We start from the raw sequence: 26,730 nt of genomic DNA on the forward strand, positions 1-26,730 counted from the left end.
GTTGCTGTGAAGCCAGTAATTAGTGATTTGATAGATGAGAGAAAGCGGTCTATGTCTGCCCTTCTCGCTCTCCATCAATTGCATAAGTCTGTCCTTGTCGGTTACTCGGATACCTCCTTGCTTGGCATGTGCTCCTGGTATTATCAGGAGATTCTAAGCGCCGCAGAAGCGTTTTACACATCGGGGAAAATAGTTCACAACTTGTCCCAGAGATGGCACCACTGTCGCGCGCCACTCTCTCTATCCTTGTCGCACATTCAACCTCTCCTCGTCTAACACGTTACGGGCATAGGGGAAACAAGTACCCTCTGCAACAATTATTAATAACTAATTAAATGCCTGTCGGATCGACAAACAGTTGCTACTAGATCGTTGCTAGAGATCTATTCTAGTTTCTTCGATCATAAATCTTCGCAAATTAGGACCGGAGAGTGACAAACTAATTTATTATTAAGATGGTGTCAATATTTTTCTTGCTCACTTCTGGACAGTGGTCCAGAAAATTGTTAATAACTATTCAAAAACTAACAACACCCAATGAAAAACTATATGTGAAAGTAGCAGGAGGTCCACCTTGTATTCTCCAATCGCTAAAGTTTATAAATTATTGCTGTGAAGCGAGTAATTAATAAATTATCGGTTGATTTGATGGCTCAGCGGGTCCGCCATTGCTGCCGTTGTCGGATACCTCCTCGCATATCATGTGCTCCTGGTAATATCAGGAGATTCTAAGCGCCGCAGATGCGTTTTACACATAGGGAAAATTAGTTCGCAACTCGTCCCAGAGATGGCGACACTGTCACTCTCTCTATCCTCGTCGCACACTATAGCTGTCCTCGTCTTACGCATTACGGGCATAGGAGAAACAAGTACCCTCCGCAACAATTGTTAATAACTAATTAAGTACCAGTCGGATCGACAAACAGTTGCTACTAGATCGTTGCTAGAGGTCTATTCTGGTTTCTTCGATCATAAATCTTCGCAAATTAGGACCGGAGAGTGACAAACTAATTTATTATTAAGATGGTGTCAATATTTTTCTGCTCACTTCCGGACAGAGGTTCGGAAAATTGTTAATAACTATTCAACAACTAATAAAATCGAATAAAAAATTTTACGTGAAAGTTGCTAACGGTCCAGTCTACATTCTCTGACCATAAATTGTTATAAACTATTATCGGGGGGAGAGTTATTAATGAATTTCCTGACAGTTTCATGTTATCAGGAGTAAGTATCCGGGGATTAGCAGCGCTTTGAAAGTAGGTGGCACGAGTGCGTCGCGCGCGCTCTGTCCTTGTCCCACACTCAACCTCTCCTTGTCTTACTTACACATTACGGGCATAGGAGAATCAAGTACTCTCCGCAACAATTGTTAATAACTAATTAAATACGACTTGGATCGACAAAAAATTGCTACTGGATCGTTGCTAGGGGTCTCTTCTAGTTTCTTCGATCAGAAAATATCTTGAATTGCTCTTGTTAATAATTTTAGAGAGAAATGGGGTTGAACACGTCTAGTGGCGCTGTTTTTAGACTTTTTTAAAATTATAATTAATGCTTTAGGCCATTGAAGCCCATAAGCAGCTTTACATGGTTGTACATAGTTGATTATTTACTATCATAGTTTTCTTCGCCGTCTTATTTCTAGTACAGTGTTTTACGTTAGTAAGTCTTAAATAAAGCCGTGGATAACATTTTTGCAAAGGAAAACACCGACACAGACGAGATATAGGAATATACATAGACCTGACAACGCCGAGACTGCCAGCTGTCAGCCCCTGTGCTATTCAGCGGACAGGCAAGTGGGCACGGGGATAACGTGGAACTTACAGTGATCTGAAATACCACATCGCTAAAAGTTCTAAATACATAGTGCCAAAACATCGTCTGAAATATGGCGGAGAATGTAACATTTAATAAGTGATAATAATCGATATGGTTTCGTGATAATTCGCATTCTCACCGATGCATCGCGACGAGAATCTCCTCCTCAGTGGTCTTCTTCACCGACAAAATGCCGTCGGTGCCGTCGGTGGTGGCCTTCTGTTTCTCTGGATGGAGCCAGGATATATCCTAGAGGCTGGCAGTACCTCGTTGGTGACTATACACTTAGCTATTGTGTGAGGTATTATATCAATTTCATATTCGTACAAAGAAAATAATTAATATAGAATGGAATTTAATCTAGGTCTCGAAAGAAATGTTTAATTTTCCAGTTAAACTAGGCCCGACTGTAAAGCGTTAATAAAGGAAAAATCATGTATTAACAATTTTGAATTTCATCTTCCGAATATTCCTGTAAATGGGCCCACTTTAGGCGTCGCTGAATGGCACAGTTTCCAAATACATTCTCGCAATCCACATTGAAACAATTCTGAAAAGTAGTCCTGAATCGATTCTAAAACAATTGTTTGTATACGGTACATAGACATATATGTAGAGACTCTATACATATGTCTATGATACGGTACCGCTTTTCTGCAAGATACAATGTTTCGTATGAACGTGAAGTAAAAAGTAAAAGACTCCATGATCCCCCTGCTAGTCGATAATTGACAGCGAATGGTCTATCCAGAGGGTTCGAGGGGCAAAGTGCTCTCGGAAATAAAACGCGCATGCCAAACAATCCCACTTGACAACCGCTGATCCACGAAACGTCAGCGCGCTATCAGCGGTGACAGCCGCCGAAAGAGGGTGGAGGTTCGCGGAGGTTATCGAACTCTCTTCCTCTTTTTCTTTTTCGTTTTCTTTTTTATTTTCGAACGTCACGGCGAACCTATAGAGAGACAGAACACGAGAGAGAGAGAGAGAGAGAGAGAGAGAGCCTTTGTCCGGATAGGTAAGTAGCTTTTTCGACAGGGAAACATTCTGTCGCTCGGGGTGTGGAAAACCGAGCTCTTTGAGGATCTACCGCCGATTCATCCAGACACTCGTTCAAAAATCAGTTTCGTTTGAGTCTTTCTATGCCGCGAACTGCGGCATATTGAACGTATCGCTGATCGGCCGATTACAAATTCCTCGTTTACAGAGTTAAAAGCGTCCAGTTATTATCACGTATACTTGAATTACTCGACGCTGAACCTGCCAGAGCCGATTTTAGATTTTATATTCACAATGATTGCAAGTAAACGTAAACTCAATTTTGTGATTTCTATGAGTAGACTGCGGATCTTGATGCGAAATAAAAGTTGTCTGCATCGATTGCAAGAAATAGAAACTAAATTGAATGTTATTTCTTCGTTTAGTGATTTTAACAGAGGATGAATCATACATATATGTATCGACATGTTCAATCTCGAATTTCATCTACTCAATTTTGCTATAAATGCATCAAGATCCGCAGTCTATTTGCGAGGTACCAGACAAATGTAGAAAATTTAAATGACAAAACGCGAACAGCTTTCGGTCACTTCCACTTTCCATCTGCTTACACGCTAAACGCCTTGAAAATACACAAGATTTCTGGTGAAAAGCGTCGCAGGTGAACGACCGACTAGGTGAAAAGCTCAGCTTGAATAAAGAAAGCACCGAGATGAATCGAGGGAAAATGACCGATGCGGGGAGATGCTTAAAGCCGACCGGCCGTCGGCAGTCGAAGCGGAAGAAGACTGGCAAGGAACCCGAGTTCTTCAGGTACTCCATTTTCGAAAATCTCTCTTCTCTGCAAAATAGAAAAAAAAACAGAGAAATGATACGATCAGGACGCTGCTCAGATTGTTGAAGCTTTCCCGAGAGAGAGGAACAGCGACTTGAAAAGTTTGACGCCGTTATAAATTGATTCGCTACGAGATCCGAGCCATTTCTCACGGATGCTTTACGCGCTGTTCTTTACTACTCTATAGGACACAGTATTATTTCACTAAGGGCCACGAACACTTGGGAGAAGCAATTAACGTGAACAAGGAGCAGTCGCCTTTCGCCCACCCACCTTGTTCCCTCATGTTCTCTTATTTCCAATATTGGAAGGCCAGAAAGCGGTCCGCGGACCTCGAGCGAAGGAAAGGAGTCACCGTGGACGTCGAGAGGAACAAAGAATTGCTGCGCACCCTTCGTGTAAGTAGAGTCCCGAAGAGAATCTCTTCTTCGCCTGCAATTAAGAACGGTTAGTTTGCGTTTGATCGGTTATTTCAGGACTTCAGACATCGGAGCTTCCGATATTGGAAGTTCTACTATACACACACATGTATATATTATAATTTCTGCTTACTTATACTAACTTTCTCGTAAACGCATTTAAGCCTGCAGCTTCCTTATTGTATGAAAATTCGCTTAAAAAGGTTGACGTGGACCTGGAAGCGCTGGAGGCGAAGAAGCACAAGGACCTGGACGAGGCAATGGCCATTACCGACGTGGATCCAGGTTTCTTCAAGGCGTTTTCGAACCGTGTGGTGAAGGAGAAGTTCTCCGTGGCCGAGTACGTGGACGATCTTCGCTCGATCTTCAAGGCTCGGTTGCTCGCTGGACAGGAAATGGACGACTGTATACGAATCGATCAGCAATTCGTGGAGGAACAAAGGAGATTGGAGGACACACGGGTATACATGTATACATATCTTTTGAGAATGCTCGGTGTTTTTCTGTCAGAAATAATATCGAAATACTACTCACGATACACATCGTTTTATTTTGCGTGTTTTCTTTTCCAGCGTCGCTACCACAGATACATCAGCGGCTTCGAGGACTTTCTGGCCAAGGATCACGAACTCAGCATGAACGTCCTGGCGCAAGCCGAGGAGGAGGCGAAAGAGACCCGGAATCTGACCAACGCCAGGAACCAACTTTCCAGGGAATACGGCCAAGTCAGATTGGACGTCTACCAGTGGGAAGAGAACTGGAGGATGGTGAAGATGTGCCAGAGATTCCTGTACCAAGTTTCGCCGATGTCCTGGCGAATGGAGCACGATTGGATCCATCGATCCGAGTCCGGGGAATGCGTCGTCACCTCTGACAATTTATTCGGTCGCTACAGAATGGTCGAAGAAGTGGCTTCGTTGGACTGCTTGATAGGTGATCCTTCTATCATCTGATCGCGTGTAATTTACCCGATTATGGAACTTTTCCGTCTTCTCGGAAACGATGAAACGGTACTTTCAGAGCTTACCTTGATCCCCAGATATGTTCGAGCAAGACATCACGGCGGACGGGGCAACAGAGATGTACTTTGAGGATCCATTCGACTTGATACGAGTGTTCAGAGCGATCGAGACTCAGAATCTGAACGCTTTGATCCACGTGGAATCCTTGGCAGAACCGATGAGCCAGATGATGAGCCAGATCGAGAGTGCCGAGGTGGAGATCCAGAACAAAGTCCAGGAACTTGAAAGCTCTATCGGCGAGCTTGAGGTAATTACTTGGAAAATCGCTGAAACGAACAAAATTGTCAACGAAACTAATCAACTCTTCTGGAATCCCTCTCTAAAATTGCTTCTATTACGTACAGCTTTACGTACAGTTTCGCTGCTGCCGCTGCTGCTGGCGTGAATCAACGTCATTTTGCAAGCTTTTCTTTTCGTTTCAAGTTTCCAAAGGAATTACAGAATGTTTAGCCTGGTTCTAATTGCGGAAATCTGTTTTTGTGCTTCTGAAATCTGAAACAGCTCTCTCTCTCTCTCTCTCTCTCTCTCTCTCTCTCTCTCTCTCTCTCAGGATCAGAATATAATTGACTAGGGATAAAACGTTCATGTTGAACGCGTGCTGTGCTTCCTGGATAATCCAGTTCCTGAGAAAAATCAGACGAACCTGAAAGTTGAAAGATCCAGGAGGCACGGAACAGGCAACGGAGAGTTGACTGGCGATACTTTCGGTGGCAGACCACCATCTCCCAATTAGAAACGAGGGCCGCGGATTTGGAAAAGCACGCGAACGCGCTGCTCGAGGGAGCTTTTCGGAACGCGGTGTTCTCCGAAGAGGTGCTCCGGTTTCAAGTGTTCATCGAGGACGCCTACGAGAGTTGCATCGGGCCGAACGACGCCAATCTGGATAGTTTCTCCATGATGAAGTGGATCGAGAAGACGCACGAGGATCTGAATCTGCAACTGGACACGCTGCCGCAGGAAGTCGTTCTGATCTGCGAGAAAGAAGGGTTCAAGCAAGAGCTGCGGGCCATGATGGAGACCGAGGAAGCTGCTAGGAAGGTCAGAGACTTTTCTTTCCGACTTCTTCCAGACTTTTTCGAGGACACTGCAATCGCGATGCGGATCATTTTGTTCTTTTACATAAAAAGATCGGCACCAAAAGATCCGACCAACTTGATCTTTCGCCGGTTGTTTTTCATTTATGCCCCGTATATCGGGTAGTCATTGAAATTGGGAATCGAGCTTTCTCTCTGTTCTCGCAGTTCGAGCTTATGCATCGATTACTGGAGTCCTTGAAGCGTGTCATGGAGCCACCGGCGATAAAGAGTCGGCCTCTGATGTGGCGTTCCGAGCCGGCGACTCAAAGGGCCAAGCCAACTCCGCCGCCCCCGGTGCCGACCGACGAGGAGTGGCAATATTTGACCTTCTTCACCAACTACTGCGACCAAGAAGACTTTACCGAGTATCGTGTCAAGTTCCCCGATGATTTCGACCTAACCTTCCAGGTGAAACAGCCAGAAGTGGCCGAGGAAATCGCCGAGGAAATCGTCGAGCCCGATAAGGAGCCCGAGGACAAGTGATCCTGGCAACCTGCTCTCGTCATCGATCAACACAGGTACATAGTAGTTGCTGGAAGAGTATCTATGCAAATTCGTAATTTTACACGGCGATCTCTATAGGAAAGAGAGAATCGGACAGTTTGCTCGAAGCAGAATAAAACGATGATGAAAAATCGCATTCGTATCCCTGGCGGTTCGAGTCCCAGAACAAAAATGCTCTCCTACAATTTCTTGCAAACGCGAGGCGCGAGGCGCGCGGCGCGGTGGATTCGGGAATTGCCAAACGAAGCGTGCGAAAATGAATTAGCCCGAAGCCGGAACTTGCTCGAACATAAATTACCGCAGCGTAACCCGCAAACGTCGAGCCAACGTAAACACGTCCGCCGACGGTTTCACGAAAAAGCTGAACGGACGATAATTAACGACGAGGCAAAGTAATCGGATATTAATTACCGGGCGTAAACACAGGTTTGCTTATTCGGTGTGTAAACAGAGAGCTGCGCGGCTAAGTATTGATTTTCCATGGGGGTTGCGGAAGACGCGTATCGCGGTGCCATTTCTGACGTATACCTTCAATCCTCGTTCCTGTTCCATTTTTGACCGGACCACTCGTCAAATTGCTTCTCCCCTTTTCTTCTAAACTCTCTCATCCGTTTCTGCTCGCAACCCTTTCTCCCTTTCTCCCGTTCCTACCGCTTTCTCTACACTCTACGACGGTTTTCTCTGTACCGAGTGCACGCGTACGCCTTTACGACTTTACGTCTTTCTCATTTGCCATCCGACTGACTGTGTTTCTCTCGCGCTCGGTCCCACGATCCTTTGGGAGAGAGGATGCAAAGGAACAAGCCGACGAGAGCATTCTACGTGGCACTGCAACCCCACGGAGTAATCCGGAATTATGGAAACACGCGAAAGAATCGCTGCGACGAGCTTCCTCCATCAATTCACCGTGCGATAACCACGGAAACCAAACATTCCGGTAATTTCGAGACGCGTACTCTTCGCTATTTCTTTTAAAGAAGAGATGTAACGAGATGACGTGTAGACAATTTCGAGAAGGTTCTTCTTTGTTTCCAGTTTCCAATCCATGTCTCTGATGTTTTATCAATACGTACAATCTAGCGACACATATTTCATAATTTTTGAGTATGTACAAACATCGCGGCAAAATCAGACATATTCAGACACGGTGGAAACCGTCCGTTCTTGATCGCGCGGATCTTGTTTGCATTAGCGTTCTTTGTCTTTGTTGACACGTGTCCGCGCGGTCCAACAATTCAAAAGAAAGAGTCTGGACGGACTGTAAACACGACTGTTTAGAATGGAGCGATGACGAGAGAATAGCGGTGCGCACAGAAACAAAAATCAGCGGATGTCAGGCTTGAAGCGGCAAGGTACGCGAGAATTTTTAGATCGGCCTTGATAGGCTGTCTCGAGACTGTCGTTGTCTCGACACCGGGGCGCCGCGCCGCAAAGGAAACTGAAAAGATGAGGGTGGCTCGTGGCTCGAGCCAGTCGAGGACCACGTGTCTGCTAGCGATTCCACTCCGGCTCCGGCTCCGGCTCCGGCTCCGGGAACGGAAGCGTCGAGGGTAGGATAGTTGAGCGTATCGTCGCGAACGATCCTTAGAGAGATCTTCCAGACCTCTTTTCACCGTTCAGTTTGCCGACACTACTCGCGGCAACGGTCTCCAAGGAGGAAAAGATCAAAGCTCGAACATTGCGGATCCCCTAGAAAAATTGCGATTTCAAGTTCTGTAGAAATCCCTGAAGCCATTCGGAGCATCTTCGAAATCGTGGAGTGTAGAGCATCCGCTGAACAAATCTGAACATTCCTGCGATCACCGTAAAGTCTTAAGCGATGCCAGAGTCCCTGAAGACTGATATTTCCACGATTTTCTCAAACACGCCGAAGAGTCCCTACATCCTCGACAAACACTCTCCGAGCCCTGCTAATCCTCAGATTCGAAGAGATCAATCAACCAAAGAGCTTACGATCAGAGTACATACTTCCGAGAGGCTGGACAAGTCCAAGACAAAATTTTGAATCGCCAAATTCCTGGTTCCAAAAGACGCTGAAGAGTGCTTAGATCGTGAGCAAATATCCTCGGAGCTCTGTCAGCAGAGAAACCGATGTCCAAGGAACGAATCGGTCAAAGAGGCCAGCGAGAACGAAGAAGGTAGTGTTTTCTCGTCGACGTCTTCCGGGTAAAAGTGGCTTCAGGACACAGGGTGAGGAAGAAAAAGAAGAGGCAGAGGTCTGGAAGGTTGAAGAGTACCGGTCCCAGAAGAATGGCCGCCGCGCCGCGCCGCTCCGTTCCCGTAGAAATCGGCGCTGGAAAGCCCGGATTTTGCGTACTTCGAGGAGGCCTTTCGAGATTATCCCCATGGCAACGAGGATTGCTCGATAGCAGACAGGCTAGGGTACTCTTCAACGAGCCCCCACCCTCTCCTTCTCCCTCTCCCTCCTTCTCCACCTCCGCCCCCTCTTCTCTTCCCTTTTTCCAACCGTTTCTATCCCTCTCTCCACCCAGGGTCTGTCGCTCTTGATCGCCCGCCCGTCTCTGTTTTCAACCCCCTCCGGTGCAAACGACTGCTTTCGCTCGTTCTCCTCCTTCTTTTTTTTTATAGCACGCACACCGGTCCTCGCGTGTATTTTGCCCTTTACCACGTTCCTAGTTCCTTCCTACCTGGTCCAAACCCGCGCTATATTATTCACCATTCAGCTGTCCGTGAACTCTCCGCGGCTAGAAGAGAACCTTTTGTCTCGGCGCCAGCACTCATCCACGCGTTCGAGCCACCAACGCTTCGTCTTCCCGCCGAATCTTCGCGAGCTGTCTTCCTTATCGTCCCACGGGCTCGCTCTCAAAAGATCCCCGGCCTTTCGTGAGTCGTTGCACTTGCTCAGAATCCGCTGCTGGAGCTGTTCGCTGCGAGAGCCGTGGTCCACTCCGGCCTAAATGCTCCAGCGTCGTCTCCTCGTTGACAAACAGCGTTTTCGGCCCTTCCTCGTAAACTGCGCTCCGCAATAAAGGTTTTCTCGTGTTCCGTTAATTTTAGTATTCTATTCGTGAGGAGAGGATGAGGCAGAGCTCGTGGACGTGGAGTCAAGGATGAAATCGCGAGTTTGTATAGTATGTATTGGCAGTTGGCAAGAAAGGAATTTCGGTATTTTCAAATATTTTCCATTTTGTTCGATGATCTTCCGTCATTTTTCTAGGAGCTTCATAATTCCGCGGTCACAAAAGTTGAAAATTTCCCGAAAATTCGGTTTTATTTCACCTTAAAATTTTAAAATACCGGAATTACTTTCTTGCCAACCCAATAGCTTCGGTGAAAAACAGAGAGCCGGGTGGTACATATCCACTTAAATATGTAGAATGAGGTGACGTTGGTATACAACAATTTCCTAACTGAAGAAAATTGTACCGAAAAGGAGTGAAACGAGAGGCGGAGTATCGGTAGCGAGGTCGTTAGGGTTGTCGGAGGAATGAAAAATCGGCCCGCGATGCGCGATGCATTAAAATTATTCAAAAGGGTTGCGGAGAGCTGCCAGAAACAAGGAAGTCCGATGCAATTACGATTTTCCCCGGTCGAAGACGTTCTTCGCGTTGTAGACGCTAAGAGCTCGCCCTCTCCGTCGCGTCGCGTCGCGTCGGCGTCGTCTGCCGTCCAATTTAATGAACCTAATTAACCCGAATGTGTAGCCAGAAGGGACAAGCCGATGCAAGGTTCGCTGACCCGAAAGCTCTCTGGACGTTGCGTCGCGCAGAACTCGACGAAACGCATCGCGGCAAACTTATTTTTGGAATCGATCTCCCGTTCCGGGGTCGAAATTCACGCAGCGGATTCGCGAGCGAGCGAACGAACGTGCGAACGCGGTTCGCGCACGAAAGCGAGAGCCGATGAAAGTTGAGCGCATGCGGCGCGGCGCGGCTCGGGAATAAAGAAACAGACGCTCGTTAATTATAGTTGTCGTTAACAACGAGATCGGGGCCTCGGTTTTCTAGGCCTCGTGAGAAAGTTTACGGCTCGCCGAGCCCGCTCGCGCCGAACGCTTTGTCCACGAATTAAGATCCATTAAGAAGTGTTGCGCGATTGCGATGGCGATTCCGATCCCTTTCCGGCGCGGCGGGGAAATCCGTTTTCTAATGTTCTTCTTGCCTCCCACAATCGCGCGCTTCGCGCTATTTTTTAAATGGTGAAGAGAAGGACACTTTAATTCGAAAAGAGTTCGAAGATCCAAGAAGAAATTCTGGGAATATTATGTACGAGTGGATTCCAGGCAGTTGAAAGGATCTAGGACGCTCCGGAGGATCGGGCGATCTCGAAGTGTATCTAAAACCCTTCGTCAACTTGAACATAGTTGGCGTAACGCGAAGATATTCTTAGAATTCCAACATATCCCAGAATCCTAGAAGATCGAAACAATTTTCTGAAATCTAGAGGATCTTGGGAGATGCTTGGCTGTCTCGAAATTTTGGAAAAATTGCTACATTTCCGCTTAATCATCTCAAGCCATGATTTCTCTCAATTTCTCTTGGATTTCTTCTTGTTCGAATTACCGCTGTATTTTCAATGAGGTTGTATTTTCAATGAGGGTCTTCAAGAGATCCTTACCTCGGTGAATTCATTTACGATTTAATTGTCTCGCCGGAATCGCCATCTCGACGCAAATGTCTCTGCGTCATTTAAATAACTTGGAAGATGTACACTGACTCTCAAGTTCGTCACAAGATCCTTCTTAGCTTCAAGCTTTCCAGAGAACTTTCATATTGAGACATTTTCCTGCGCGGTATCTCGACGGATTGATATTTGTGTAAATACCTCGTTGCGTCGCACATTTTAACCGAATACATACTGTGTAAACAGTTCTGGTTGGCGTGGAGCCGGGGAACGGAGACCGCCGCGATGCGCCGCGCCGCGCCGCGCCGTATCGAAACGCGTGGACGAGTAGCACTCGAGACAAAGGGTTCTTTTATTCAGAGTTCACGGACGGGTGAATAGCGAATAAAGTAGTTCACCAGGACTACGGAGATCCATTGTTGAAATTGCCTAGTCCGTGTAGGATTAGCAGATTCCCTTCTCCGCGTTCTTTTTCATGGCGCATCGAACGGTACGATACGGCGCGCGGCGCGGCGCGGCGGCATACGGAAAGATCGTGATACCGCTGGAAATTGTACAACGGCTCTCGGTACAGTGCCCGACAACGATTCTTCGCGATGCGAGCAATTTCATCCTTTTCGCGCTGTTTAATCATCGCGATCAGTTGTGGTGAATGCGCCTCGACAGTTTTGCAATTTTACAATTTTACAATTTGCCAAATTGTCAAAGCAAAAATAAATCTCAACCTTTAAATTTCCTTGAAATATCTCGAAACAAGAAATACAACATTTTTTCCACGAACTGGCGCACCGTGATTTCCGTTGGATGTCGGCGGATCTGTTAGGATTATTTTCGGCGGCGCGGCGCGGTGGTTTCTGCATGGCGCCAGGCGCGTGGGCGTGCAGGATACATCGGAAGAGATTAATTTGGGAAAATAGTGCGTCGCCATATATGTACGTAGGTACAGTGTGCAACACGGGTGGATACGCGACGCACTTTTCTATCGTTCGTTCCTATACAAGGAGCGAACTATAACGCGTGGCGCCCACGAATCGGCGCCCACGTCGATTTTCAGCACTTTTGATTCCGGATGCGTGTGCACGAAAACGACACTACTCTCCGCGGTGTTTACGACACGATTCGTAATCCTCACGGCGCGGCGGCGCGGAATCCTCACGATTCGATCGTTACTTTTTAACCGCCTTGTTCGCCGAGTTTCCTTGTCCCCGCATTGGTTCGCGCATTCTACCGAATCCTTGTACAAACAGCTCTTAAATATCCTTTTGCTAGATTTTTCTTTTTTAGGTCTACATACCACGATATTACCAAGCAATCAACTCCAAAATTCTTGCTACCTCAAGTAAAATACAATTATTTTGAAAAAGTTAGCTTTGTTACTTCGATCTGCAACCGCGCCGGGTACAAATCTACCGGATTACATACCAAATACATCATAATTCATAGGAGAATGGCACGAATTTTGAGTTCGATAAAGTAAAGAGCAGCCGAGAATGTTTCTTGACTGGTCAACTAGTGGTGCTTTTACCTATGTCAAAAATGTTCACAGGCTGTCCGACGCTTCCCGACTGATTTTACTCAAGCTCAATCTCGGAGTCGTATCGCGAAAGCAGAAACTGTCCGGACAATTTTAATTCCCTCGACGACAATCGTCTCCGACGGCAATCAACCCGACACTCCATTTAATTGGTCCGACCAGGACTGCCCCATTCTACCTGAAGAATCGCTGCTCGCCGCTCGTTGTTTCTCCGATGGGCGATGATGAATCGAAAATACATACATATGTAGTGCTCCGCCGTTGAGTAAAACGAAAACACCGTGCGATTTAATTGACACTGACGTGTCCCGAGGGAGAGGGGCTGCGAACTGCGAACCAAACAAAGTGTGTTGCTGCGGCGCGGCGCGGTGTCCTCTATGTATAATGTATACTCTACTACAGTGTACAGTGTAGGGTCTACACTACACAGACTTCAGACTATAGACGGCCAGTGCGGCGCGGCGGCGTCTTTCACTTTTTGCCACAACTGTACGCACATGTGCATCTAAATATATTCGCATACGGTGCACGTGCTGCTGCGCCGCCCACAATCGGAGCGCCGCGTCCGCACACGTATTCCGCGATGATCCGAGGAAAGCACTCGTGGTGCCGAGGAGAGAACACTCGATGGAAAGTTTCTCGGGGAAAAAACAAATCTCCTGCGAGAATCGTTTCTCTTCTTTGTCCCGCACGGAGATTACAGAGGCCGAAGAAAAACGACAAAGCGAAAACGTTCGCTTAGCCAGGCTAAAACGAGACCGCGGAGCAGGAAAAAGTTCGTCAACCAGATGATGCTGATGATGCTGCTGCTGCTGCTGCTGCTGCTGCTGCTGCATTTAACAATCCCCCGCTCTGCGTTCCAACGTTGTCCACAGTCCACATCGAACAACAGCGAAATTGATCAAAATCGTAAATATGATTGTGGAAGAAATTACAATCAATGCTAATGAAATAGTAGGTTGTCCGAAAAGAAGTTTCTTTCGGAATCTGTTCCTTTAATATTGCTAAATAGATATAATATGTACATATTAGGTTGTCCGAAAAGTTGGTTTTCGAATCATGCACGTAATGCAAATTCATGTTAGGAAGTATGTACCCTAAACATTCGCATAAAGATTATAGCATTGTTATTGGTATTTATTTGGCGACATTAAAGGAACACGTTCCGAACGAAACTTTTCGGACAACCTAATATTTCTGAGAGCACGAACGTAACGTTCAGCATTGAAAAGGCTATACGTAATACTTTTTCCGAGAAAAAAAAGGTTCAAGCGTTGGCTGAAGGGGTCAGAGCTCGATCAGCGCAGCGGCAAGACACGTGGACTCTGAGTATTTGGTCCCCAGTCCCTGGCTAATTTACAAGCTCAATGCACTCGTTCCCTCCGAGCATTTCGAATGCAAAGAGACTTTGATCACTCTCTTCCGGCAATTATGCTTAGCACTTGTTCTCCTGGGTAAGTTAATAGGTAACGAGCGACTATTTTTGCGACAGTGCCGCCTTCAACTTCGCTCGTGCTTCATTGTCGGTTAATTTCCGGTGCAGTCTATTACATATTTCCCTTGGCGACACGATTTTTCATCGAATAATCCACGGTGAAAAACGGCTGTCCAATTATTCGTGCGCATCGCATCGAGTAGAAGTCGTTGCGATCCGCTCTCCATGCTGATCGAATCGCAGAAAACAACGCGTTGTTTCCCCATTGTAACGACCGCGAACTTTCTATGATTGTTTCCGCGGACGCGTTCACAGCTGTCGGCTCTAACGAGCTGCGAAACGCGAAGCGTACACTACACTGTTATGGCCGTTGTTCCCAGATTTGCGAATTTCATCAGACAATCTGTTGGAGAGAAAAACGTGAAAAAACAATTCTCTAACTATGGGATTAAATTGGGAAAGTTGCGAATTAATATTTCCTATTAGAGACAGAGCACGAGACCTTCGACAAAAGGATCTCCGGAAAGTTTCGTTGAAAACCCGTCGTCGAACTAGTTTCTTTTTTTTTCTCCCCACGACGAATGGACCAGTCGCATTGAGTCGTTCACCGGCGACGCAATGGAAATACTTGTCAAGGAAACGTTCCACGCAGATGCACCCCACCCCGGGAAAACACGAGATCTCTGGTCGTCAGTGTGCGACGGCACAATGACACCGTGTTCGCTGAAAGACAACCAACCTTGTTCCGCGATGCGACGTCGACGTCACGCGGCTCGGGTTTTTGTCGATGCACTCTGTCCCATATAACAGCGGTTAGACAACGGTGTATATACCTCAGGACGAGGAGAGGAGAGGAGAGGAGAGAAAACGAGAGAGACAATGTTCGAGCATCGATGGCATCGCGACGCCGCGTCGCGCGTCGTCCTCTAACGAGCCTTCCGGTAATTACATCGCGCCGCGCCATGCGAACTTTCTACGATGAATTTGAACGCGCTGCGTACCCATCGTCGCCCACGATCTTGCCGATTCGAGCAATTAACGTCGTGCATTAATTGTTCTACGTGAAAATTCAATGTTTCTCTTGCGTTCTTATTTTTTCTTTTCAACGCGGCTGAGATTCGAGACGATCCCGACGAGGACTAATCGCACGCTGATCGAGTGAAAGCGAGACCACCGAGACTGTTTCCTCCTAGTGCTCGAGCGGAAACTGATCCGGCGATCGGTATCGCGGCTGAAAGCGATCCGCGAGTCCTCATTGTCCCGTGACTGCTGCGAATCGGAGGGACAGACACTCTGAGCGAACTGTTTCTCAGAGATTTATACATATGTATACATATGTATACGTAGATACTATGATTTTTAAGATTGAAAATGTTTTTGGGAACCTGTAGTGATTCGCAAAATCGCGTAAAATCTTGCTAAATATTTATAGAGATCTTTTCCGTCCTGAAAGAATAGTGCCTGTGGAGGCTCCACAGTTGCTTGTGTATTTGAAGAGTATGACGTTCAGTTTCTAAATCTGCAATAGACTTTTCAAGAGGGATAATAGACACGTTTAAACAAGTGATTTCCTAGTCTCAGGATTAGGAAACTTTTCGCGCGAAAGCATTGTGGTCCACGTGTAGACCGTGGGACTATGAATGTGTTAACGAGCACTCGATCGGGGTATTCTACACCTATTATGTATTCTGGTTCATTTGTTCAGCTCAAGTTTCGTTCAAGCACCTTTTCTCGTTTCTCGAGAAAGTCTTCGAGTGTTTAGTTTTAAAAGCACCGCTATTTTCTCCGGCGATCAATGCGATGCGCGCTTCGAGTTTGTGCTGCTTGCCTGACTGTGGTTCGCTGAATCTACTCAAGAGTAATTCTCCAATGCTTCACCTTCCTCATTTCATCTCCTCCGAAGAAAAGTCTAGTATGTACTGTAACATGTCTAACTAGAAACAGGGATCGTAGTCTCGATTTCCCAATACATAGTACCATTACCGAGACACACTTTGCTTCGAACTTGCTCGCTTCGCAAGCCATCGACGAGCTGAAATAAGCGTACCTACTGTTCCATATCACTTTCATAAGCTAGAAAAGGCCATGCGGTAGCAAAAAGATCATCGAAGCGTATTTATAGAGAGAAAGAGCGTGCAGACGATGAATTATTCAAACAGCAGGACGGTTCCCAGGTTGGCCGGTCGGCTCGGGACTTGTTCCACTCGAGCAGGCTGCCTTCGGGATATGTCTGATCGACGCGCGGTACGTCGCGCGTCGTTTCCACATAAAATAGGCGAAATTTAATCCCGAAAAATATCCAGATTAAAACGTCTCGACAAAGTATAATACATTATGCAACCGTAAAACTGATGCCTAAACCTAAACAGAAGGCGTTCGCAACGTTGTTTCTCGGGAACGAGAAGACACGATGTATAGTAACGAAGAAAAAATAGCAGAATAGGAGACAGGAGTTTGAGAACCTTGAGAGAACCTCGGGGCGAGTTTCTATCGCTCGACTGGTTGCTCCCGTTGAATGGGATATGGGATCCTCCTCCAGGATCCATAGAAGCGTCCTGTCGTGCTCGCGGTGCGTGCACAACGTAAATGGCCACGTGCCGTGTATCCGATCCTGAAGAGAACAATCGCGACTGCGAGACGCAACGTTAGGTCGTCTCTTTCCTCCCCCTTTTCCTTTTTCCTCGGCGACGTCGCTCTCGTGCTCGGGCTGATCCGCATGAATAAGTAGCCCCGACGACAGAACAACCGGAGGAGGTGGAAACCGATGCGCACCGACCGCCGATTGTCAATGGCCGGATGAAGGTAATTTCAAGGTTCGAGCAGAGAGAGAGAGAGAGAGAGAGAGAGAGAGAGAGAGAGATAAGAGCTCTCCTTCCTTGACTGCTGACCAGGGAATGGCTCGTGCTGCACAGGAATCCAAGGAAATTTCGGTCTGTCTTTGACCGGGGTAATTGGCCGGGGGTAATCAACGAGCTTCCGCCTTCGAGAGTCCGCCTTCGAGAGTCTACTTTCGAGGCCTGCTACCAGGCCAGACTCGAATAAACGTTTGCGGATTCAACGGTTCCTCTGATCAATTCGGCTGTCGAACAATTTCAAGATGCTCCATGGACATGGAGAATTTTCCAAGTTGAACATTTTGAAAAACTTTTTTGCCTATAAAGTAACAATAGTTGAAACCTGCAAAATCCAAAGTATTATCCATTTCAGAAAATTGTGGAACCGAGGGTAACGTTCTAAAGACGAGATTCTGAATTCTGTGACTTTTAGTCGGTAAAATCGCGTTCTCGGACCACTGTGGATCGTGGAGCAAGGTCGGTGACAAACAAACGTCCAATTAAAACATAACGGAATTAGCTGATTTATTTGGAGAGAAAAAAAAAAGAAAATCCTCGCTCACAGTCGAAAAAGGATCCATTCAGTCTGTCGGAACGAGAGAGCTCGTCCCGGTTTTTAATGTGACATCCACTTGGCTGCAGCTACGACGACATACACGTGGGCATACACGCACAAGAAATCGGCGGCAAGAGCCTACTACATAAATATACGAATATCGAAGCGGCGCGAGGACGAACGACAATATATAATAATTGTTCTCTCTCGTCTCTTTCTTTTTTTCCACAGTAAAAACGCGACTCGTTCAGCATCCTGTTTCCCCATGTTCTCTCTATGTTTCTCTTTTCCCATCTTTCAAATACGATCTCTCGTTATAAACCTTTACAGACCATTCTCATTCACACTCTCGCACGCGCGCGCACAGTTTCTCTCATTCGCGCTCCCTCGCGCTCCCTCCCCCCTCCCCCCCCCCTCTCTCTCTCTCTCTCTCGTTCATTCGCTATGGGGCTAGCTGTACGTATAATACATAAATATCGTAATCTATCGATCGAAGCACGAGATAAAATATCGAATGATAATAAAACACAACAAGGGCAAGTATCATAGTGTACAATAGAATTTTGAACGACAGTCGATATAAAAACAACAACCATGTTCGACAGATATTGTTCGGTCCTCTCCGACCTTGGAAACACGTCGGCGAAAACCTTCGAAATCCTCTCAATTTTCTAGATTGCGAATTTCATGCGAAAAATAATTGTTATATAGGGGTACTGTAAAATGTTCCATTTCTGTTTGTGTTAGAACATCTGTCTTGAAAACGTTCAATTAAAGAGTAGAAGAAGAGTGGATGAAGAGAGAGTGAATGTTTGTGCTATACGTATATCGTAAGGGACGTACAAGAGTTGATTGTATCACCGTAAATGTTACCGATCCAATTCCGACAATGTAAAAGTATCGGGAGAATCGTTTGCGTCGCCAGTTTCCCGACAATTTAACAAACTCGGGAGCCGTCGAGGCCCGAGATCGTTTCCCCATGAAAATTACCGCAACTGCCCCTTCTAAAATTCCATTTAAATTTTTCCAACTGTCGCCGACGGTTTTCCATTGCCTCGGAGAGAGACGTTAGCAAGACTTACAGCCGCCTGGTTACCTATTTACAAGGTGTCCTTACAGTATAAAGTTCATTTTGGCGTACGCTACACGTACTCGTCATCCTAACATCGCATTTCCCTTTCTCTCGTTTCTTCCTATTTTCTCAATGATCCTCGAGTCGACTAGCATCGTCACTCATTATAGCTGTTCGAAATCTGCGTTCGCCACTTTTCTCTCTGTTCGTTAGTTTCTAGCACCTGTACAAGCAAAATCGCGTTCTCGATCGTCGAAACTTTCAATTAAAAGACCGAACCCTTGTTTCTAGGAAGCGAAAAAAAAAAAGGATCGAGGATTCAAGAAACAGAACACCTGCGAATATCTTTGTCGGATTTAAAGCCACGAATTTTGGCGACATGGGAATTTGAATGGTATCGAAGGACGCACACATTCTTAATTTTGTGCCTTTCTTTTCGGTATTTTCAAGGAATGGAATGTCCAATTCTTTGAGTTCGATTTCGATAGATTCGCGTATCCTCGTTTCGTCCCACTGTGCGTCGGTCCAGGACACGCTAATTAGAAGCCCGGGATAATTAAGCCGCGGTGGTGATCGGTGCCACCGGAAGTTCGCAGAAACTGGGTTAAGGCGACGCTGCAACTGGGACGAGAGTCGAGAGAAGCCTTGTGTGTTTGATCAGACCGTGGACGTTCTCGTCCTGCAGGATATGATGTGCTTCCCAATCTCTACCGGGAGAGAACTCGAGGCCGCTTTGAATAGCAAACGCCAGCAGTCCAGAATTATGATCGCTGAACTCGAATTTTTCGGCCTGAAAACCCGAGAATATTGGTCCTCCCCCGTGTGTACCTATTCTAATTCCCAGAACGAGGAGCCGAACCGATCCAGGCCCTCGAAAGTCGCTATGTACAGCGTTTCCTCGTGATTAGGCCCATCGATGAATAATAAGCTGATTAAATCAGGATTACGCGATAGCATCGGTGCTCGCGATCGGGTGTACCGGAGAAGCGATAAATCTTCGGTTACTCCGCAAACATGTTTAAACCCCAGGAAGCGTGTCCAAAGATGTTCGCCGCGCGCCGGTCAGCAAAGTGTGAAGCGAACAGGTTCCATTTCACGTGTTTCGTCCTCTTTGCTATGTAAACGACGAGAACTCTCTTTCTCTTTTGTCCTCTCTTGCCAAGCCTGTGGAAATATGTAGTCCCCGATTTAAATCAGCATTCTTGGAAGCACCTGTTTGATAGGAGAGGAGAGGAGAGGAGAACCCGCCGCGAGGGAAAGATGTAAAGTCCAGAGCATTGTTCCCTTTGCAATTCAGGAGGGTTTCTCACGCTTGCGAGTTTCGCGTTGGTGAAAAATTTTCATCTGGCGTCGAGTTATGGCGCACAATCCACCGGTCCTGTTTCCTGCACTTTTGTCCGATAGTTCCTCGAGAGACGTTGCGCAACGACGAAACGTTCAACAAAAATAGTCCACTCGATATTTCGTAAATACATACCACTTATTCTTCCACTTTAAACCTTTCTCCTAATCAGTGAAATGGAACAAGACGACTACAAATCTTCCGAGCGTACGAAGCACTTCTCCAAAATGACTCGAGGAATTCCCGAACCTAAAATCTAAACGGATGGTTCCAAGTGGCCGAGACACGTCGGAATCGCTCGTAACGCTCGTGGTCGTTGAATTTTCCAAGCAACGAGTCGCGAAGAAGCAGGAAAAGAAATTCCACGTGTCTTCGTGCTGCGCGAGAAATATCACTTTGCCGCTATCTGATAACATGGCCCATCGGCCATCATCGTTTCCCGTTTCCAGTTTCTAGGGACGCGAGGTCGTTCCGTTTCACGGCTCGCTGCCGCATCTTTATTTCCTCGATCTTCGTGTTCTGCTCGCCTCTGCACGAACCACCATCCTACCAGCGCCATTTTCCATCACCGCCGGTCGAATTTTCCATGGAAACGACCGGGTTTTACTCTCGTCACTGGCACCGCGGTTTCCGTTTCCGTTTCCGTTTCCCTGAATATTCAAAAATCGCGTGACCGCGCCAGGAATCGCGCTTTCGCTTCGCGACGAATTGCGACTCGAGACTCTGTGGCTCGCTGCTCCTTTTTATCGATTCCAAGGGCTCCTTCGAGACTTGATTTGCATCTTTTGAGGGCGACTTTTGCCTCGTTCTTGCCGCGTATTGCCGTGACAGTTGACCCTTTATTATTTCTTCGCGACCAGCGAGTTTCCTGGCTGTAATTCAGTACTTTCACCATTTTTCTCTGAGCAGATCCAAGGGACCTTGAAATTACAATTTTCAATCGTTTTATAGTTTACTTCAGTGTTAACCCTTAACCCTTTGCACTCGGAGCTATTTTCCCTCGTAACTCTAAAATTAAACGTTTCTTCCTAGCTAGAATAATTCCACTATACATATGTACAATGGTATGTATATGATTTCTTTGATTCTATGGATACGAAATTGTTATACATAATACCTCATGCAATACTTGAATGTTTAGCAACTGGTTAGATCCCAATATATTTAATAATGTATAAACAATATCATGAATAACGGTACAACAACTATTAATGGTGAATCGAATCTGAGGCACCACTCGAGTGTTAAGGGTTATCTAGGATTTTATGGTTCAGTAATCGCACCGAGCAACGAATCGTTACTAATGATCGATGAATCGACTCAAATACAAGTCGTTCACCTATACATACAATCCCGGTAACTTTATACGGGATTTTTTGCCGCAAGATATTCGAATCGAGCTTTCCCGCGTTTTTCCGACGAGACAACGCCAGATTCTTTTCAGATTCTGCGGCGACTTCCGTCACGCGAGATCGTCACTTCCGGAGAACGCGAACGCGAACGCGTGTCGTCGTACATTGCATATGTATCGTTCGCCGCAGACCACGACTTCCGGTCTCTCTTTCTCCCCTCTCACCGCCTCTTGACTTAAATATCGATTTTCGCATCGCGTCGGCAAACATCGAGTAGAAACAAGCGACTTCTTCGTCGTGGAAAACTCCTCCAGCCTCGAGGCACCGACCATTTTCTTTGCCGATTGTTCTTCCCCGGCCATCGGGTCAATTCTTTAATGAAAATTGTTTGCGGCTTCTTCGACAGTTGGAAAGAAAACTGCAAAACTTTCCGAATCTCTGGGCAAACTTGCCCCATTAATTATTAATTCTGTTGGTTTTTTCTTTTTCGGTTTCTCCTCTCCCTCTTCGTTTTCTTCCAAAGGAGGAAACTTTGAATTTTTGTATCTGGAACTCTGGCGGAAAGTATTTCGATGATTTTTCTTCGAAGAACTTTTGTTTTGTTTGCTTGGAAATCTTTGGTTGGTATCTATTATTCGATGATAAAGTTCAATAGTAAAATATCGCGAATCGTTTCCGTTCTCGGTGGAGCTTTTCTTTATCGAAGAACTTTGAGGGAAATTGATTGAATTCAGGGCAACGAGGTTCAAATAAATTTCGACTGTCCCCAAAACCCGAGGGCAAATACGACGAAAATTCTAGAAAGCTTGCTCTTGACGGTTTCTTTCTTGATATATAAAAACTTTAAATTTTTAATTCTTGGCGGGTGACTATTTCGAATCTTTCTGTAGCAAACTGGACCGATTAAATTTAGAGGAGCGAGATTCGGATAAATCTACATTGCCCCGATAAGAAAACCCGGCAGGAGATCTGAAAGATATTCTTTCTCCTGCAGAAGTTTCGTTTCCTTCCGAACTCCGCGGCATCCGTAAGGAAGTTTAAAAGAAGAAATCAAACTGTATGCACGGGGAAGACCGATTCCAACTCGTTCTATACATATACGAAGACTCGTTCCCTCGCCCGTTTTATTTCTGCTTGTTTGCCTCAATTCCGTCGCGTCCTACTTGGACACTTTAATTAAACCAAGTTCCATCTTCGCTGGAATCGAAGGCGAAGACATGTGCAAAGTGTTTCTTCTCGGTAGACGCTCGTCGCCCTGGAAGATCGATTATTATTGGTATCTGGGTTATTTGATATTGAATCGAAGTGAAATTTGCTTTTCATGGAAGAAAATTCTGGAGTAGTGTGCGGGAAGGTGCGGCTACAAGAACGCTGAACGAAATCGAAATCGAAATCGAAATCTAAAACTTGAAGAATTCTCGCAGTACAGGTGCTTTTAATTGAAACGAGCAGCTCTTATGCCCAACTATCTATATATGTATAATATGTACATACATAATACATATGTACTTCGAAACTCTCGAAAATCAACAGGAAACGGTTCGATCCTTCGCAAATATACCACATGATTTTCTAACACGCTCACCGACGCACGACGCACGACGCAAAACAATTCTTTCTGCTGGTTCGAACGAATGATTCCACTTACCAATTAATTGAATATGTATCAATCTTGTAACAATTTGTAGTGACTCTCTGATATTTCTGGGGTCTAAATAGGTGACAGAAGAGTCCCTTTAAACCTCTCCGAGGGTTTTAATGACTCATCTACACCGGTCTTGGTGACACGTTTCGAACGATGACTCACCGGCAACCATTCCAGCATCCTTCAGTCCTCGCTCCTCTCGTTGTCAGAGATCCGACACGAACTCAAAACAATAGCAGACACGAGTGCTTCTACGCTGATTAAATTTTCCATCCTACGTTTACGCACGTTTCGTTTTGATAGATCCTTTCAGCTTCAATTTGCTTTACACGTTCTTCTCCGAGCTCCTTAACAAAAACTAATCGATCGTTTTGCTTTCGACCGATCGTTTCATAAATTCTTGGCCCTCATTTTTCATCGAAGCCGATCGATCATTTCGCCCCCATTAACTTTACACATTTCTCCGTCGCTCGCTAACGGAAATTGATCGATCAACCTCTATAATCGTTTCTCAGATTTCTCCGTTCCTCAGAAAAATTAGTTAGTCTGTCAGAAGCATTCATCGTTGTACTCGTCAAACATCAATGGGAGTTTTCTCGAATAAGAACCAAGCGATTCTCAGAGAAATTCATTACTCCGTCAAAATCATTCATTCTCACATTTACCGAATGCTTGTATTCAGGAATATTTGCGTTGTTGGTATATTTGCGAATGATCGATACGTAGCCCAGTTTTTCTACTTGCCATAGGTACATAATCTACCGTAACCAGCTTCGGAAAAAGAAATCAGAAACCGGGAAAATATTGTCCGACAAATCGCTGGTCTAACAATAAGATAAGAGCTACTCGTTACCGGAAGTTAGTGTTTTCGCGAGGGGTCTCGGTAAACACCGACAAGAACCAAGTTTCTCATCGTTTCGAGCCGGCTCTGTCGTTCGAGCTATCCGCGAGATCGACGGTCGATCATCTATTCTCGAAATTCGCATCCTGGCTCGCTATCGGCGCGGGGATGAGCGACGATTATGATCAAATCACAGAGAAATTAAAACGGTTTCATGATACGTAATCTTTCGAAAGGAAAGGTTTCTCTCGGTGAAACACGCTCAAATATTCACAAGGTATTTCGTACCTTGGCCAAATTTCATGATTTCTCACATAAAATGCGGTCGCTTTCGTTATATTTTCTCAAACGAAACGCCGCGCCGTCTTTGCTAATTCTTCTCGAAAAACGCCCGTAAAATTTTTCAAACAAAACATTTACCGATCATCTCGAATTTTCTAACATAGATCCTCGCTTCTGAATGTTAATCGAACGAAACACTGTTTCTCCCAATTGCTCTCTAATAGAATTGCCATACCGATCAGACTTTTCGAAAGAAAACGCCGATTCTCTGAATCTTTCCTAGAAAATCTTCGCCAAGCAAAACACAACTCCGTGAAACGGCAACTCTCTGCAAAACGCATAAACTAGCAAAACACATCGCGAAAACTCAACGAACCGCTTACCTAGCCTAAAGACAAATGATATATCCGTATGTATCGCGATACAACGATCATCGGGAGCAGCACCGTTCGACTTTTCTCGAGATATGTATGCATATGTAGTATGATTTCGGAAGCTCAAGACGATCGGTTCGCATGATTCACGCGAACTGCGTGTCCCCATCCCCGGCTAAATACATCACGACAGACAACGAGTACAAATATATACAGGTGCGCGTAAATGGTTCTCCGGTGACTCTCGACGCCAACTATTAAACATATGTATGTAGATTGTAGATAAGACAGCCGGGTTAGGAGCGGCGAGAATCATCGGGAATCAACGTTCCGCGCTACGCTACGGGGACTCGCGAGGGGGCGTTTTTATCACATCGTTTTACAAAAATCGGTTTTACACGGTGGGGAAACGTCGTTCTTCACCACGTTACAACGTATAAAGGTGCAAAAATCCGGAGAGGCACGGTCGTCGCCGGGACACCTAGGTCCGCGATCCACCTCGACATCTACGAGCTCCTCTAGGTCGATATAGAATCGATCACGATGATTGTTTCAGATTTATTGATGCGCAGAGACCGTCCGCGTCCGCGTCCGCGTCCGCGACGGACGCGAAATTTCGCGAAACACCATTTCGCAGCTGAGGAAAAGCATTTCGAGCGATTTCAATGATGGGATTATGTAGCTGGTTGAGGTTCGTTTCATCGAGTCTGGTCGATTGTTTCGTCCACTCGGTTGTCGGGAGAAGATTTTTCATTGTCGGTTAAACGTTTCCTGTTTCAATCTCTTTAAACGTGTATTCAAATTAAGCGAAAACTTACAGATCCGAGAATAACTAAACTGAAACTGAAACGGGTTAAAAACTCATTGTCAGAGGAAGTATCTTGTCGGATTGAAAATCAAACAGACTGGGGAGACCCGCGACAAGTCAAGATCAATATATGTAAGAGGATTTCAAGGCAGCAAGACAAAGTCCTTATCACAGGCAGAGTCGACAGAGAACGTGCACAAGATCTCTTCGTTGAAGAAACACAGTGCGATTAGTCAAAGAAACAACGAAACAAGAAATAAACGGAGTAACTCTTCAATCGGTTCAATGTCACGTGGTCAACTTCTCTATCTGAATATACACGCGAGCTTTTTGCGACCCATCACCGACGATCGCTCGAGCAGCTTATCGCCCGGCTCAGACTGTCGCGCGTTGCTTCGATTACCAGACAGATACCCAGAATTTCTCCGCGCGAGGTCCGTGATCCGTCATTGTTATTAATACGAATCGACGTCATCGTTATCAATCGCGAGACCTGCCCGTTGACCCTTTCTCGGTAACAAAATAGGCGGGCGATTCTCGCGCTCTCGGTCGTCGTCGTCGAAACCGCGACGCTCTGGCGAAACAACACCGTCGCGTTTCGACGAAAAACAAGTCTCCCGGAGGATTCGAAAATAGAGCTTGAATAAGCACTTGTTTCGTTGTCGCCCGGAGAACAAGAAACAGCAAACCGTCGCGTCGCGTCGCGTCGTCCGTACTGCGTTCGATCCTGCTTTCTGCTTCAAAGACGACGAGGACAAGCGTCCCGAACTCGTCTGTGCTCTTCGAAAGAGCTGATTCTCCGTTGAGAAATCTCGCAGAGACCCGGAGCAACACGGATGATATAATCGACGCATCGGCGATCGATAGAGACTCCCGTGTGTGCGACACAAGTCAGCAGCGCGGTAGCGGTACACGTCTGACCGAAAAATCGTTGATCGTCGGATATGTCCACCGACTCCAGAAGATTAAGGACTGTCCACGAGGCGAGCTTTAGCTCACTCGAGCACCTCCGGGTCGCGCGACGCCGAAGACGACGAGGACACCATCGAAGGCGTAGCTGGCGCCAAAGGAGAGACTGTCCGCGACTGACAATATCAGAAGACGCACGTGCAGTCCTCCGTGGCCCTGGCCTACCTGGCCCGCTTCCTATTCAGCTTCGCCAGCTTACGTCGCTTCAGGATCAACTGGTACAACGTGTCCAAACCTTCGTGCAAACCCTCGCCGGTGATCGCGCAAGCCGGCTGCACACGGATGCACGCGCTACCAGGCATCCCTGCCAGCTCCAACACGCCCAAGTGCTTCTCTAGCTCGCCGACCTCTTTCGCACCTGTGGACAGCAGAACACGAGCGATCCGTCAGTCCGGAACTGGCAGAAACGATAAAGCGATCCGCAAC

The 26,730-nt window shown here is 46.3% G+C and overlaps 2 protein-coding genes across 5 annotated transcripts in view; one reads left to right on the forward strand and one right to left on the reverse strand.

Annotated features, from left to right (window-relative positions):
- The first annotated feature begins 787 nt into the window (after positions 1–787).
- On the forward strand, positions 788–6,713 carry LOC143215460 (cilia- and flagella-associated protein 100). Its single transcript, XM_076437591.1, has 10 exons — positions 788–869; positions 927–999; positions 1,226–1,353; positions 3,474–3,633; positions 3,768–4,053; positions 4,278–4,535; positions 4,647–5,007; positions 5,114–5,343; positions 5,811–6,134; positions 6,338–6,713. Exons 1-10 carry the CDS (start codon positions 788–790, stop codon positions 6,653–6,655), a joined length of 2,220 nt encoding a protein of 739 aa, XP_076293706.1. The 3' UTR covers positions 6,656–6,713.
- Positions 1,519–26,730, reverse strand: part of Arl4 (ADP ribosylation factor-like 4) — a 67,431-nt gene continuing 42,219 nt past the window's right edge. For all 4 annotated transcript variants that reach the window (XM_076436860.1, XM_076436861.1, XM_076436858.1 and 1 more), the window contains 6 exons: positions 5,451–26,662; positions 5,102–5,362; positions 4,609–5,023; positions 4,208–4,458; positions 3,929–4,087; positions 1,519–3,661 (listed from right to left, as the gene is read on the reverse strand). In XM_076436860.1, the coding sequence (XP_076292975.1) occupies positions 26,466–26,662 (197 nt within the window). In that variant the 3' untranslated portion in view covers positions 1,519–3,661; positions 3,929–4,087; positions 4,208–4,458; ... (1 more) ...; positions 5,102–5,362; positions 5,451–26,465. The remainder of the gene's footprint in view (positions 3,662–3,928; positions 4,088–4,207; positions 4,459–4,608; positions 5,024–5,101; positions 5,363–5,450; positions 26,663–26,730) is intronic.

The sequence above is a fragment of the Lasioglossum baleicum genome, chromosome 13 (genome assembly GCF_051020765.1).
Source record: "Lasioglossum baleicum chromosome 13, iyLasBale1, whole genome shotgun sequence".
Lineage (NCBI taxonomy): Eukaryota > Metazoa > Arthropoda > Insecta > Hymenoptera > Halictidae > Lasioglossum > Lasioglossum baleicum.

Excerpts from the sequence above, each read along its gene's own strand:
- LOC143215460 (XM_076437591.1), top strand. The coding sequence starts at position 788 with ATGGCGACACTGTCACTCTCTCTATCCTCGTCGCACACTATAGCTGTC. Across the intron at positions 1,354-3,473 it reads TACGGGCATAGGAGAATCAA|CGTCGCAGGTGAACGACCGA; the intron begins GTACTCTCCGCA and ends TCTGGTGAAAAG. Across the intron at positions 5,344-5,810 it reads GCTCTATCGGCGAGCTTGAG|ACCACCATCTCCCAATTAGA; the intron begins GTAATTACTTGG and ends TTTCGGTGGCAG.